The sequence below is a fragment of the Cinclus cinclus genome, chromosome 4 (genome assembly GCF_963662255.1).
Source record: "Cinclus cinclus chromosome 4, bCinCin1.1, whole genome shotgun sequence".
Lineage (NCBI taxonomy): Eukaryota > Metazoa > Chordata > Aves > Passeriformes > Cinclidae > Cinclus > Cinclus cinclus.
The window spans coordinates 18,138,941-18,155,739 of record NC_085049.1 but is presented as its reverse complement, the minus strand read 5'-3'; the positions used below and the strand labels follow the sequence as shown (position 1 = coordinate 18,155,739).

The window sequence follows — 16,799 nt, the reverse complement described above, 5'->3', positions numbered from 1 at the left end:
CTGGCTTTTACTTTTCTTGTATCTGAAATGAGTCACAGGATTTGGCATTTCACCCTACAGCAAAGGTCCATCATCACAATAACTGGTACCTTCTAGCAACAGTATCACTTCATATTGCACTCTATTAAATGCAAACACACAAATTTTTGGGAAAAAATTAACTGTGATTTAAACAAAGCCAGTGAAGAAACCCAGACTAATTCCCAACTTCTCTGGAGATGGAAAATTACATCAACTATCTCAGACAAGTCAAATTTCCTTTGGCTGGGGTCTGACCAGTCAGAGATTTTGGTGGTTTAATTTCAGCCCTCTGCTGAATAGTTTAGGTGCAGTCACCTGTGCCTTGGAGCACAGGAAGGGATTAGGCAAGCCCAGCCTGTGCTCTTATCCATCAGCGAGGTTTTATTTTGATGCTGCTGACCTCTGGGTTTTCAGAGCTGAGTGAGGTGGAGTCACACCAGTGGACACGCAGCCCCATCACAAGCCTCTGCCCAACCTCACCAGCACCTGGTATTCATAAAGTTCTCCATGTCATGTATTTCCATGTGCACAGGAGCTCTTTTCTGAGTATATCTGGTGTGCCTGATGCCACTGGGCAGTTCAGCACTTTTCTTCCATCACAGCTCTTTGGTGTTTACACATTTCCCATCTCCATCCCCTTGAAACAGTCTCCCTGGACAAAGTTTTCTTAGGATATACCACTGACAAGGTACAGCTAAAAATATGATCACAACTCTTCTCCTGTTCAAGACCTCAATGATCAGCATTCCTATGAGGAGAAACTCAATTTCCTTCCTCTATCTGAGATATAATACCACACCTTCTACCTAACAAGAGATGCTAAATCCCAGGGTGGTCTCAAAGCAGGACAGTAAACTGTTGGTTTTTTTAACTTGGAATACTGATGTGTCTGTAGGACAGAGAGAGGAGAGCAAAAGAGTTATTTGGGATTATTTCTTTAGATGATCAAGGATCTAAAAGGCATCTTTTGTTATAGTCGATTTTCTTTTTAAATAAAGCAAGAGCAAAGTGTCTTAAAATAGCAAGAGCAGTAAGCAACGAAGCTAATTAATCTTTACAGCCTACTTCTCTAAGATATGGGCAGTTATAGATAACCTGGAGTCTTAAGAAGACACCTTGGTTTATTTTACAATATTGCTGAGGAGTTCTTGGCATATACTAAGAAGAGTTTGTGCTTCTTAGATATTCTGACCCCAGAAGTAAAACTGAAGCTGACCATGTATCTATTTTAATTTAATTTCAAGTCAGCCTTTTTTATAGTGAATAGCTACCTTACAGTCACCACTTTTCAGCTCAGGTGCAATGCCTGGATGGTAGTAGCTGATGTCTCCACTTTATTTGGCTCCAGGTTTCAACTAGTGTTCCAAGAAAATACCTCAGAAATGAGATAAACTTTGCAGCTGATGTCAAACAACAGGCACTGCCACCTCACTTGCCTCATACAGTGAAAGAAACCAGAATAAACCAGTGGTCCCAGCAGAAAATTTGTGCTGGCACTGAGAATTATGAACAGCTGGGCTGTAAAAATAAGTTTGGCACTAAACTGCACAAGAGTTACTTGTTACTCACCAAAGACTTTGGGATTCAAGGGTACTCACACAGGATGATGCTTCACTGCATCAGTGGTGGAGGTAAGGACAAGACCTTGGGTGGAAAAGGCTGAGGAGCATCAGGAGCTTAAACTGTGCTGCAATTTTTTACCTCCATCCTCCCCACGGTTCTCTGAACTGCTGGCATCTCTCTCATCTCAGCAACAGCTACCAGGAATCAGGTGTATCTCCCCTACAGCAACATTTTGAATGTTTTCTCTTCACCCTTTCCAGAATTTGGAACCAGTTCTCATGGCCAGAACAAGCTTGAGTTTGCTGCCATAAGCTTGAATTTTTTCTGCAAAGTAACACAGACCAATGCTGGGCCACTGCCATTGTCCTGCTCCTTGGGAAGTTGTTTCTGTCTCCAGAATGAGATGCCCATGTCTCCATGACACTGCTATTTGCTCCTGTGTTGATGGCAGCCCACATTGAAGTTGTTATCAACCAACAGAACTCCCCATGTTTCAAAAACATCACCTCTCCCATCAAAATCCACATTGCAAAACCTCCCCCCTCTTCCTGGCTTTCTCATGGAAACCACTCCAGGACAATTTTAGGTGCATTGTTCACAAATTCTGTGTCTGGCAAGCCATGACTCATATTATCCTCTGAAATCCCCCCAAAAGAGAGCTGGGCCATACCTCCTTGAGGACCAGCACACACTTGCCAGGCCCCACAGACTGAGGTAGCTCTGCAATCCTGCCTTTGTTTAAATATGGACCTGAGAAGCAGCGGTGGTTGATGTAGAGCTGGGGGCAGCAGTATCTCCCATTGATGGTGCCTGCAAGGAGAAAGCAGCAGTGAGGTGCCTGTAGCATGTTTACACCATAAATCAAGGGCACTTCTTCCTCCTAGATGTGGGAGGAAAGGGAGGAGAACAAAGGAAGCACAAAATTCTACCCTAGCATAGAAGGTAGGGAAGCGACTGCTATTCAGGTCCGTAGAGCATGGGAGAAGGAACTGTTTTTAATAGTGATTGATCTGGCTGCTCAGCCTGCTGAAAGGAGGGCTGGGAAAGAACTTAATCCATGACATGAGCCAGTGCTCTTCCAGAATTCACACTGCAGGGGGACATGAGAAACTTACTGCAACCTGCCAGGAGGGGATGTAGGAGCTGAGCCTCAAAGACAGGGAATCCGCTCAGGGAGAACATTCTCTCAGTGAAGAGCCTTAGAAACCCCTCTTCAGCTCCTGTGCAACCCCACTGGCCCTGCAGTGCCATTCCCTGACCCAGCATGGGTCTACAGAGCAGTTTCCCTTTGTATGGGCTAATTACTTTGGGCTCCTTTATAGCCCATGGAGAGAAATGGGAATTTCCAGATGTGGTTCATGTGCCTTCCAAGTGGTTATCCACATTTTTTGGTTGTCATACCCAAGAAGACCCCGATTCCCCTCATTTGACTGGGGTGTTGGCTGCAATGCAAACATGTGTCCCACAGCCTGATCAAATAAAGTGAGTGAAATCCTGTCCCTGCTGCTGGGTTTACACCATTAACTGGATGAATACTGCACTCAGAGCCTCCTGTCACTGCTAAAGGGGAGAGGAATCTGCCTTTAGCAGAAGCAGCAGCCACACCACACTGATGTAACACAGGGAACCCATCAGGTCCTGCTGTACACCTTTCATCAGTGTTAATTAACAACCTGCACCCATCTCCACCATAAAGATTCATTAGCCTTGTCTTAGTATCATCATCTGAAACGGGCAAGCTCCAGGGGAACTCTGACAGTGCCAGCAAGTCATGTGGAGAACCAGACCCTCACCTCCTGTACATCAGGTGGGTTCACTCCTCTTTACACCCCCTGAGGATGCGATTCCATCTCCACACCCCCGTGACAACCCACTGCCTTTCTGGGGTCTGCCCCTTCCATACAGGACACAGGCCTTTGAAATAAGGATCCTTACCTGTTGTGTCTAGCGGAGGAACTGGGCAGAGGTCATGAGGTATTTTCTCAACAGGCACTGTGGATGGTAACCTGTTAGATGAGAAATTGAGTGTATTTAATAGACTATTTGGTACATTTGATAGAGTCAGACAGGATAAAGGGCTAGAACCAGTCCTCAGGCTGGACCAAAAGATACACCAGCAACAGCCTGCGATAAGGAACCTCCAACTCAATTCCATTTCCACGTAGTTGATCAAAGACCAGGGTACTGCAGATGAAGGAGCCAGACCCACCCCTTCTCTAAAAATATACTCTGATGTGTCAGCTTTAGACCTCCAGGCTTCAAATATCATCCCTTAAATCCAAGTTTGTACAAACTGCAAGAGCTAGACATGGAAATGCCCTCCTGGTACATGTCCATCTTCCCTAAGCATCCCTTGCTGGCCATCAGACAGGGGCTGCACAGCCCCAACCAGTAAAAAATTGCTATTACTGAGACTTTCTAGTATGCCAACAAATATTTCAGACTTAAAAGAATCCTCTTGCTGGCTGTGCTGCAGTATCTGGGCAGTAGTTACCAAGCCACACAGCTGCTGTGTATTATCCCCCCTGGAAGACCTGATGCATTCCTGTAAAAACACCACCTTAAATAACAAAACCAAAACAACTTACTGTTTTTCTGGTTGCACAACTGCAATTCTCCTCTTCCTTCGCACTGCAAAAATGAAGCAAGGAAGAAAAAAATTAGTTTTTTACCCTTCTGTCCTGTTAAGTACACCCAGAATGCATAAAAAGCTGTGTAAATGCACTGACTATAAAACAGCTTCAAACACAGTGAAATGGTACTTAATTACTATCACCATCTTTTCCTGGTATTTTTAAGTAAGTCACTACATCATTAAAACCTACTTTAAGGATGTAATAATACATTTAATCTTTCCTCTGGAATGCTAATATTGTGTTTTATGGGATCAGCATAAAAGAAAAAAATTAAAATAAAAACACAAGTATTTTTCCATACAGAAACACATATGGGTAAGATTACATTTTACAAGCATGATTACCTCCAGCATAATTTATCCCCAGCTATAAATTGTGATAAGGCTGCATAATGTTGCTATAGCAGTATTCTCCTAAATTAGGCTCTGGATGTCTGATTTTTAACTTAAGCATATTTAACTCTTCAAAAGGGCTGATAAATTTTTAAATTTGCCTTTTGGATGTTAATTAATATAAACAGTGAGGCCAATTTTTCACCTGGTGGCTTGAGATTGGATATGTTAGAACAGGAGAATAACACCAAGCCACTGAGCTCTCATGAACTGCCTTCAAATGCAAATAAAAAGGAAAGAAATTTGTCTTAATATGCACTGGAGGCAGGACAAAACACTGTGGGCTTAATTGTGCTGTGGGGGGATTTAAACTGAACACTAGGAAAATCTCTCAGCTGGCAAGGGCAGTGAAATAAGGGACTGATACCCTGGGAAAGGGCAGAAACTCCATCACAGAATGGCAGCAATTATTTCTCCATTTAGATGGAGCAGATCCTCTCTTGGAAAGGGGCACCTGGATGGCTTCTGTATGTTCAAGCCACCTGATATGTTGGGGTTTTTTTTGGTTTTTTTTTCAATTTGAGGTCTTTGTCCCTAATCCACTCAGCTGCCTGAGTGAACCTGGCTCAGCCCAACAGAACCTAGTTTCCCTGTGACAACCCCACTGACCAACAACCCCTCTGCAAAACCACAACCCACTGTGCAATCCCAAGCCATGGGATTTTGCCCTCCCCAGCACAGATAACCCCATTTTTGGAGGGGCTGATCACAGAGATAAATACAAACTGCATAATTCCAGTCTGGTCACTAATTAAGATTTATTACCATTTATTGCAGTACACTTCCAGCCTGGTTATTGGTCTGCTGGGTAGGTTGATAGTGTCAAAAGTGGGATTGTAGACCTTAGGAAAAATCTCTGATATATCCACTGCTCAGGTCTCCCTGTACTTACAAACAGCTTTGTGTGGTGGGGTGAGGTTATAAGCATTTGCTTCACACCAGCCAACAGGGAAAATGTCCATAGACTCCACATCAACAATGTACTCTGGAGAAGGCATCTGTGAACCTATGAACACAAATTTATAATGGGATTTAGGCATGGGACCTCCAAGCTGAGCCATCCAAGCATCCATCACGAGCCTGGGGAAGTGAATGATGGAATGTGTGAAAATACATCTACTTCTCTCACCAAAATCAGGTACCATTTCATCTACAGCTTTGCACAGACAGCAGGGATGGGGCTGCTGCATTTATAGTGCAAAGTGGTTCAGAGGAAAAGCCCATTAAGAGCACTTTGAGGGCGTGCAGTGAAGCAGCCAAAAACCAGGGAGGTTAAATACACATAGCTTCCCTCAACAAGATGGCCTGGCTGCCCCCTGGATATTTTGGAAAACTGCGTGAGTTAGAAGGACTTGTTGAATGCTTGCTCTTAATGGTAAGAGAGTGTATCGAGGCTTCCCCGGGGTAGTAGCTAATGTCAGAGAGAGGCTTTTATGTATCAGTGCTTCCCTGCAGCTTTTTTGTACAGCTCTGCCCTTGAGTCCCATTTTTTAAGGGTGAGAAGTGGTCACTCTTCTGTCCAGAAGTGCCATGAATTCTCCTAGGGTTCCTCACATGAAACAAGAGCTGATTACCCGACAGGAGAGAAGCAGTATAAAAATACAAGTGGGGTACATGCACCAAGGTCTCTCGCATGATGCTGACTCCAAAACTTTACCTGAAGTCTCTATTTAAAACAATTATCTTCCAGTTTGGTTATTACACCTCCTTTAGAAGAAAATCTCCTGTCTTCATTTATTTGGGTTCCACTCACAGAACCAAAGAATTATTTAGGTTGGAGAAGACCTCCAAGATCATCAAGACCAACCATTAATCTATCACTGCCAAACCTACCACTGACCCATGTCTCTCAGCACCACATCTACATGACTTTTGAATGCTTCCAGGAACAGCTATCCCACCACTACCCTGGGAAGCCCGTTCCAATGCTTGACCACTCCTTCAGTGAAGGAAATTTTTTCTACTTTTTTTCCCCTAATTTACCTGATTTCCACTCAAAATCCAATGGAGATACTCCTGCTGGCTTTGAGTTCTTCCAAAAACAACTTTGTGTCCTGAGTTAAGGCACCATTTAACTACTCCAAGTTCAACTGCACTGGCACAGCTGGGCCAGCAACTTCAGCTTCTCCCTCTTGCCAATTCCACCCCAGGACAGAGAACTCCAGAACCAGCATGGTATGAACTCCTAATAAAAGGGACCAGAGGATCAGCAGCTTCCCCTGCATCACCCTCGCCTTGGCATCTGTTAAAACATCTTTGCCTCCTGCTTAAGGCAGCAAGTGTTTGGCTGTGCACAGCCAGATGACTACAGGGAGCTTCCCACTAATGTCTGCTCATCAAGGGCTTGTGGTGTAATTGAAACAGTAATTGAACTTTGTGATGGGAACAGCACCGAGGCTGAGGTGCAGGATTTGGATCATTAATAAACCTGCTGCTCTGAGAGTGTGTGGCTGCATTAAAAGCCCAAAGGAGGCAGGGAAATAGGTGCTGGTGATCACACTGCCGGAGGAAATAATGAAACAATGTAATCATGATGTCTTTGTAGATTCATGGATGTCTTCATGGTGTTTCTCTGAGCTCTGCATCATGTTCATGCACTATCCGTTGAAAATGCAGTGTCTGTATCACTGGGATATGGGGAAGAGAATGGGATGAAGGCACAGAAGAAGGACACACCTTGCTGAATACAAGATTTCAGCAGCTGGAATTCCCTGAAAAACCATTTCCCTCCACGAGATAATACCCCATGAAAGCTCCAGTGGAGCTTCATTTCCACCTGACCCCACAAATCCAGACAAGGAGACCATGTGACAACAGTGAGTCAGTGGCAAGACATGGATCAAGCCCTGAACAGAGCAAGAATCAACACAGACACCACTGAAATGTCACCAGGACTGGGAAAACCAATTACTTCATTATTGTAATGGCATTATTCTGACAAAACAGACTCAATTATCTTAGAGGTCCTTTCCAATCTTAATTATTCTACAATTCTGAATTACTATAAAGTAACCAGATCAAATGTACTTTCCTGCTTACAAGCAACAATGAATGAGACATGAAGGGTCTTTTCCAACCAAAATGGTTCTATGAACATTCTTGTTCTGAAGTTTACAGCTGCAGCCACCCTGAGGAGCAAGAAAGCAGCACAATGCCCATTCCCCTGCAACACCTTGTTCATCTTGTAAGACATATTCACAGCTGCTCTGTCCTCCCTGGCACTGCTTCTGCCCTCTGGCAATTGATAACTCTGTTTTCCACTTCCAACATCTTACTGCTTCTTTTGGCCACACTCAAAGGAGTGGAAAACAGCTTTTCTGAGACTCATTAGTTTCATCTATTGTGTTTTATGCTGCTCTCTTCTCTGAGCAAGAAATGTCCATGAGAACTGTGAGGTTAAAAGAAAAACAAGGAGACTGGAAACAGGGTGAGGAAAATGTCTGTGTCCTGCTATGAATCTTACAGGATGGGTAGAACAGAGCAGCAACTCTAGAAAACTGTGAAAGGGGAAATTACAGGGAACCTCCCTGGAGAAGTGATTAACCAAAGGGTTTTCCTCAAATTCGTGGGCTGTGCAGGGAGCGTGCATTATTACTTGTATAAATTCACACCAGAAAGCCTCAAGCTCTAAGATCTAAAATGAACCAGTAAAAATTAACAATGCAGATGATGAGTAATAAAGTAGCAGAGAGCGCAGAGCATCCCATCAGTCCTGAGCTTCTCCTCCACCACGGGGGAACCAAACTGCTGCTCATTAAACACTCTCCCTCAAGTTTAGGGTTTTGCTACTGTACAAAGTGTGATTTATCACACAATGTTCCCTCATGCCTAACTCGGCTCTGCTTAACCCCTGAGTTCCTGCTTTATGGCTGCAGCCTGGGCTGTCAAACTGGGAAGGCAACAAGAAAGCTTCAGAGGTGCCTGTGATAAACAGTGGGACCCGAGGTCTTCTGTGAGGGGCCCCCGTGGTAGCTGGGGAGCCTTGCTGCTTCCAAAATGTAAATAACCCATCAGAAACAACACTGTATTAATGGAGCCAAAAAAACCAATGCCACACTTCAAGCCACATTTATTTTACAACTCTGCAAGCAGGGTTTTGTTTTGTTGGTTTTTTTTTTTAATGCCTGCTTTTAGCATAACACTGTGCATACTGTAGTGATGTATTCCTACAGCAGCAAAGATTTCTTTCTATTTCTGCAGTCTTTTGCATCTTTCCTGTTTATTACAGATCATTCAGTTCCTGGTATTGAGATATAAACCAAGCTTAAAGCGTCTATATATCAGAACTCAAAAGAAAGGAGATGCACAGAGCGTTTTTTTATGGTAAGTTGTAAAAAAATATCCTTTAAGAAATTAAAAGAGGAACAGGCAGGGAGAAAGAGGTGAGATAAGGAAGCAAGGTGGGAGCCTGTTGCCCTCTTCCTGCATCTATCCACATCTTCGGCATACACAAGTGAAGGCACTTGGTCATTTAAGAAAAGAAGTTCCCAGAATGGGTCAGATTCCTTGATCAGATGGGTGTAAATTCAACAACAACCTTAATGAGAATCGAATTTCAAAAACCTGTTGATTCCAGCAATTAAAAAAAAAAAAATTGTCCTGTGTCCGGCCAGGGTGCAGATGAGCTGTTGTTACCTTGAGCTAGAAGGCAAAGAATTAGCTCAGAGTTAAAAACCAAAACCTGCCATTGCACACACGGCAGCTCTACCAAAACCAAACACTTGGGAGGTTTGGGTTACCTGGCACTGTTTTTACCAACTTTAAGGTTTTGATTAGAGACCTCCTGTACAAATTGTCAGGTTGGGAATTGCTGTAGAAGTCTTCATTGCACAGGTGAGGCAAACTTCTATTCCTAGGATGAAGGTGCATGATGATGGTAGGGAAGAGGCTGTAATCATGGTGATAAAGACCACATGGATGGGAGGGCAGAGGAGCTTGCAGCTCCACCAGAGAAAGAGCAGGTAAATGTAATTCCTCATGACACATAACTGGTCAGTGTGTTTAAAACTGAAAAGCTGGAGACAGCAATTTTGTGCAGAGGATGAAGGGCAAAATTGAGTGAGTGAGTGAGTGAGTGAGTGAGTGAGTGAGTGAGTGAGTGAGTGAGTGAAGCAGACAAACACAAGCAGCCTTTAGAGCAGGTACCTTCCAGGTGCAGCCACATCAACCGTCCTTTCACCGAGGTGATGGAAGCAACACAAATCTCTGCAGGGTTCCTGGGGTTCACTGCCTCCAGCTTCATGTTCTTGGTGAAGCCACGGCTGAAGGATGTCTGAAAGAGTCAAGAGACAACGCTGAAACATGGCACTGCAGCACTGCACAACTTCAACCAGACTGTCTGCCAGGAAGCATAAATTTAGCAGTATGCTTTCCTATGGAAGGGCAGGATACCCTGAAGAAGGCAAAGGCATCTGGAGTCAAATCAGAGCTGTGCTGGTGCAGCCCATGGTGAGGAAGCTGTGCCCCTGCAGCACATGGGGGTTTGCAAGGGAATAGAGACCCACCTGCTGCCCCTGGAGGACCCCTGTCAGAGGAGATGGAAACCCAAAAGAGGCTGTGACCCTGGAGAGAGGAGATCATGAAGGAGCAGGTTTGCACTAACACCCATATGAAAAATCAATGATGAAATGCATGCCATGCTCTACTCCCACCCCTGACTCCTAGGAGAATGGGAGGAGGTTGCTCCACATCAGCTCCAAGTATGTTTGAATGTTTGCCAATGATGCATTTTCTGTTAATGTGATACAACCCAGAGGGCTCCCAGAATTCCTGTGCTTAAGCTTCTCTCACCTTGCTAGGAGAAACCTTATAAAGCAAAGCACCATTGTGCCTGAGACCAGAGAAACCTCTTCACACATTGTCACCCAAGCTGACTGAAGCTGAAGATATTTGAGTAACCTTTTCAAGCGTGCTTTTCTTCGTGTTTTCACGGATGGGCCCCTGAGCAACCCAATCTAGTGGGTGGCAGCAGTGCCCATGGGATGGGGGGATTGGAACTAGACAGTCTTTAATGTCCCTTCCAACCCAAACCATCCTGATTCTATTTTAAGCTCAATGATCAAGGCTTTCAGGTACATTGGCTGGAGTGTAGATGGATCCAGTTGTGTTCATTGCAACTGCTCCTTCCAAAGTCCCCTCCTGTCACTTATTCTCAGTCCCTCCCCAGTATCTCCCCCACCACTATCCCTGAAAACACACTAATGTGTCCATACCAGGGCTTCCCTTCCTTGGATTTCCCTCCCTTCTGTTCCACCTGCTCTGCATCTCTCTGCACACAGTAGCACAGACAGGGTTCCTTCTCTGAGATGAGATTTTTTGCTAATAATAATTGGGATGGGTAATAATTGCCACTGACTCAAAATGACACCAAACCCTCATCCTATGTGAGAAACTGGAAGTCAGGCTCAAATTCAACCCTTCTATTGGTACAGCACCAAGGACCATGGGCACTTCACCTTGAACAACCATTGAGAGCTCTCTGAGAGACTAAAAACTCATGGCTTTGGTCTCTTTTCCATCCAAGAACACAATGCTGCTTTCAAACACAGTGTAGACTGCCCTCAAGCCCTGCTCAGCACACAGATCAGCTTCACCCAGCAAAAGCTGCTAATGGCCAAGGTTGCAGGAATGCAGGCTGAGTTTGTTTAAATGCCTTTTTTGTTGCCTAACAAGGAAACGCCATTTATCATCACCCCTGCTCCTTTCATTGCAGTTTGGTGCTGGAGGCTCATTTATACAAAATCAATGGCAAAACAGTTAGGTGGAGTTTATTTTACTAAGCATTTGGGCACTTCAATCCATTTCATAACTGCCTCTCCTTGTTAAAAATCCCTCCTGGGGAAACAGCTATAGCACCTCCACTGCCAGCACCACGTCTGCTGCACGAGGTGGGAGATGCAAAAAGTTTCCATCAAAGAGCCCCTCACAGCCACAAATCAAGGGGACCAGCGAGCCAGGAGGCTGCACAAGTGACAACAGAGCAGTTCCCTCTGAAAAGAATTGTGTTATTAAGAGTGAAAGCGTAAGAGACACATGTTCATCTGGTGAATGTTTCCTTTTAAAAAAAGGACCAAAAAATGCTCAGACTTGACTTAATCTTAGAGGATATTACGCAGACTTTTCTCAAGGCTGCCAGTGCTGAGAGAAAAGAATCACTACTTGGCAAAATGAAAAGGTATATAAAGAAAAGGTGGGGATACTTGAAGAGAGAAATGCAAAAATAGCCCCACTGTATTGGTGTGATGCAGCACTGCCCAGCTTCCTCAGGACAGCTGGAAACCTTAGCTTTAAGTCCCTTCAGGAAAAGGGTCTTCATGGAGCAAAGAAATCCTTACTCTGGTTTGACTCCCAAGTCAGAATCTGCTCATGGCACAGGTCCTCTGAGTTTGTCAATGAGAAATTCACCAAGTCACCATCAAAGCTTCCAAGCCAGGCTGCCCCTGAGCCACCACAGATGAGCAAGGCCATAGAAAACCACAGCTGGTGCCTGCCTCCATTCTGCTCTCCACAAACATCCCATCCCTCAGCCCTGTGACTTCTAAGCCCAGTGAAAAGCTGTACAATTCCTACAGAAACCTGTCTGTCCATCATTCACACCACCACCTTATTTTGCAAAGCCTTCTGTGCTCATTTTGGGTGAACCAATAAGATTTAGGTACCACCACCAGGAGTATTTTCAGTTACTGACGGGATCTCAACCTCCATCAGCTGATGGGCACACAAAGGAGAGCACCAGCTAACTGGAAAAGGCAGAAGGCTACATCTGCCTTTCCCCAAGCTATGAATACCTATCAGATCAAGCTACACGGGACTGTCATTGCCATAAAACAGCCTGCAAAAGATTATTTCAAAAGCTGTGAATCCTAATGGCATCCACCACTCTCACATGACTGCTGCTGCATCAAGGTAGGACATGAACTGCCCCAAGGAGAGAGCAGCCATGAGGGTTAATCACCCTCTCACACATTTTCAACGTTTAGAATTTTAATACGTGTGGTTTGGTTAAATGGATCCCCCCCCTTGGGATACAGAGAAAACACCTAAAATGTAAAAAGGAGCAGATTATACTATGTAATTTCTTTACCTAAATTATATTTGGTACACTTGGATTAATTGCAATAACCAGTTGAGATCCTTTTTCTGCTGTACAAAACCAGAGAGGGGATGAAGAGCAGGGTAATTACAGAAAAAGACAAGACTAAAGTAAGTTTTTTTCTCTTTTATGGATGAAGACCTGGAGCACTCCCCCAGTTTCCTGCCTAGGCAGCCTCATGGTGCTCTGGGGGAGCCTCTCAAAGCCTTGCAGCACCATTTCTGTGCTAGCTGTTTTGTTTCACATGGATGGCCAGGAGCAAAAGCAAGAACTTACATTTCTAAAGCACAGGTGAGGTGCTGCCTCAGCTCCACACTGCTTCTGGTAGTCTGCCCAGTCAAAGTCCTGGCCAGAGTAACCTGCAGGAGGACAAAACAAAAAGAGCCATCAGCCACCACTCCACACCACACACAGAGGACAAAAGGGGCCCCAAGCAGATGAACATCTGTGTTTGAGCATCTCATCCTGCCTCAGTGACCTGAGCAGTGTCAGCAGGGCCCCTGCTTACACACCACGAGAGCCAATGGCTTCTCCAGCCTACCCTTACATAACTCCTGACTTTCACTGCCAAGTCTCCATTAAAAAGTAGTAAGACATAATTATTTTCCCTATTTTCCCTTTTCTGTGAGCATCTCCCAACTTTTAACAAACCCGTTCTAATGAGAAGTGCCACTGCTGCAAATTTCCACGCGCGGCTAGTTAAGGACTTCCTTCTCCTGCTTTCAGCTAAAACTCTGAAAGATGGGGCTAGGGAGCTGGACATGGGTTATTTGCTGGTCCCTCAGGAGTGGACACGGAGAGGAGCAGCACAATCAGAAGCTGGTCCATCCTTTCTTTCAAAGCAGGAGATAAATTCTCCTCTGTTCATTCATGTGCCCTCCATGACTGACGCTCCAGCAGCTCAGGGTGTGTGAGCTGAATCCCATCCCAGGAAGAATGTTACAGAAATGTGGAGCAGAGCAGGAAAATGAAAACAGACTTCCCAGCCACATCAAGCAGATCACCCTTTCAGCCTCCACTTCTAGGAAAAATAAAGGGACTCCTTTATATGAGCATCTCTCAAGGAGTCCCCACACAGAAAGACAAATCAGAGCTCTGCTCATCCACTATTCTTACTTGGCAATTTAGACAATAAATTCTTGGGACAGAAACGTTTTTGGTTTTTTAATTTGCTTTTGGGGGCTTTTTATTTGCCTGCCTCTTAGTCTGTATTTTTGCAGTGCTTGAAAGCAGGGAGTGCTAATCCTGTCCAGGGGCCTGTGGATACTCCAATGACATTACTTCAAAATTACTCTTACTGGAAAGTTTCAGGAGTCACCCAAAGGCCAATTTTTCCCCTCAATCTCCCTTCCTGGCATCTCAGCCTGGCCTCATTTCACAGAACATCTCTAAATGCCTTTTGCATTGATAGTCAAAAAGGGACCCTCAAGATCAAATGCGAATGAATCATTTATGACAATGAAAATTGTGACTTTTTTTACAGGCAAGGACTGGAATACTGAGTGTAAACCCCTATCAGTCTGCCAGATCCCAAAAAAAGGAGGTAAAATTTTTGAAAACAACGTGCCAAGCATCCTGCTAAGATCTGAGTATCTTGGATAAGATGACTTCTAATCCTAATAATTGCATTCATGACAAACAAATTACTGAGATAAAGCCTTGAGCTAAGATGCCTGTTCTCTGTGGGGTATTAAAGTGCATAATAATTAAAAAACTAAACATGCACAGGGAGAGAAAAAAAAGGGCAGTTACTCATGAAGAATGTTCTCTTTTCGCACAAAAAATACCCTTGCACTGTTTTTTAACAATTTCGGCAACAGTATTTTTTTCACACTTCATTTCTTTTTTTATCTCCAATTTAATCCCCTCATGGATGGGTTTCACTTCTTGATTTTAAGCTGCACAGATCTTGTCAGAGTGGATGGAAAAGGCACATTAGAGGTGTTTTAGTAAGGTACAAAAGCTTGACTGTGTTGTTACCACACAACCACCCGCTGGCTTGGCCCTGCAGCACTGGAATCACTGGAAACCCTTTTCCTTTAGGCTTCAGCAGGAATAGAACCCAGGAGGGCAGCTGGGGAGTGAAAAATAACTCATTGCAGCACCACAAGGAGGATTCCTAGAGGGGAACACCCAGGAATTGACTTCAAATAAGCCCTGACTGGTCCGTGGCCTTTTCAGGGTGATGCTGCACCTCCAGGGCTCTGTCCAGTTTTGGGCTTCCATGGCAAGAGAGACATGGAGAGGCTGGCACGTGTCAGGGAAGGGAACGGAGCTGGGAAGGGTCGGGAGCACCAGAAATAGCTGAGTGAGCTGAGAAAGGAGCTCAGCCTGGAGAAAAGGAGGCTCAGGGGGGCCCTTGTGGCTCAGCACAACTCCCTGACAGGAGGGGACGGCCAGGGGGATTAGGGTCTGGGAACAGGGACAGGAGGAGAGGAAATGGCAACAAGCTTTTAATTTATCAGCATCATCAGCCTAATTTTACAGAGTAAGAAACGAGAAATAGTAAAAGCCCTCATAGCCTTATTGTTTCTTATCCTTGCATCTTCAACATTCTTCCATTTTTCCATTCTAAAATTTACTTTCACACAACTTTTTGAGAGTTTTCTACCATTTCTATTTCCCACAGGGGGGTCAGGTTGGATATAAGGAAGAATTTCTTCACCAAAAGGGTTGTCAAGCATTGGAATGGGCTGCCCAGAGAAAGGGTGGAGTCCCCACCCCTGGAAGTGGTCAAGAAACAACCGGACACTCGGTGCTGTGGTCTGGTTGACAAGGTGATGATCAAAGGTTGGACTCAATCCCGCTTGACTGGAGGTCTTCTCCAATCTCACTGATTCCCTGATCCTGCTCTCAGCTGCTCCCTCAGCACACAGGGAGGTACCAGGCAGGCACCCAGTGCCTCCATCAGCACCCAGCACTCACACCCTGCCGTCCTGGAAGGCTCAGCACAGGTGACAACACAGAGAGCTGTGTTTGCACAGCTCAGCTGCTGCTCCTCAAACCTGCAACACCTTCACGGTGTTTGTCATCTCAGCTCTGGGCATGGCAGAGCCCAGCAGCCTAACCAGAAGCAAATATAACAATACAAATGTACTGGAGGCTTTGGAAGTGGCTTTTCCTTAGTAAGCTTTACAACTAGGAGCTTTATCAAAATGTTTTTTTCCCCCACTTAATAATAGCTCATAAAACAATGATTATTACTCTAAAGGGAAGTGGTCTATAAATCCTGCTCTAACAAATATAAACAGAGCTTGTTCAATGTTTATATAGCAGCAGTTAATGGGTATTCATTTTTGGCACTGTATAGGAAAACACTGCTCTCTATTTTGAGTAGCAAATATTTGCACCTCTTGTTCATGACCCATTTACTCTTTGTTTGTCTTCAATAAAGCCCTGATAGGCAAAAAGGCAAGAGAATGAATATCACACAAATAAAGGACTCTGAACTCCAATACCACAACTTAGCACACTGTTCTGATGAAAAAAAGATCAGCTGATTTTGAGATCAGAAAACCTCCTTGTCAAGCCTAAATTAACCAGGGGATTGGGTGCTTTTCACTTCCCAACTGCTTTCTCTTTTGGTGGTTTATGGGCTTCTGTTGTGTTTATTTTCAAATAATTCATTCTAATATTTGATTACATTTTAGAAACTCAAAGAATGTGTCTGCCCATACAAAAGGATTTAAGGTGCTAAAATTCAGTTTGGACATTATGCAGCCCTTATACACAGCATAAAAGATACAGCAATGCATAGAATGCATCTGTCATTGGCTTTATGCCTTATTAATAGCTTCCCCCCAGGATTTCTGATCTCACAGCAGAAAGCAAATTTGATTTTCACCAGGGGAATAAGGAGAGACTTTCTGCACTTTCTCAGTTGCCCAGGTGGATCCCAATAACCAGGTGTCACAAAAGATCATAGAACCACAGAATCACAGAATGGTTTGGGTTGGAAGGGGTCTAGAAGGTGCCCCAGTTCCACCCCTCTGCCCTGGGCAGGGACACCTCCCACTAGACCTGGCCAAGTTGAAAAATATTCACATGACAGATGCTTCAGATATGTCTTAAAATGTTGGCATATAAAAGGGAGGT

General features: G+C 44.5%; 1 protein-coding gene across 1 annotated transcript in view; it reads right to left on the bottom strand.

Annotated features, from left to right (window-relative positions):
- SFMBT2 (Scm like with four mbt domains 2) overlaps positions 1-16,799 on the bottom strand; it is an 86,764-nt gene that overhangs the window by 15,788 nt on the left and 54,177 nt on the right. The window contains exons 9-14 of the mRNA XM_062490865.1: positions 12,981-13,063; positions 9,758-9,884; positions 5,505-5,618; positions 4,173-4,215; positions 3,520-3,590; positions 2,255-2,394 (exon numbers count right to left, since the gene is read on the bottom strand). Of these exons, the coding sequence (XP_062346849.1) occupies positions 2,255-2,394; positions 3,520-3,590; positions 4,173-4,215; positions 5,505-5,618; positions 9,758-9,884; positions 12,981-13,063 (578 nt within the window). The remainder of the gene's footprint in view (positions 1-2,254; positions 2,395-3,519; positions 3,591-4,172; positions 4,216-5,504; positions 5,619-9,757; positions 9,885-12,980; positions 13,064-16,799) is intronic.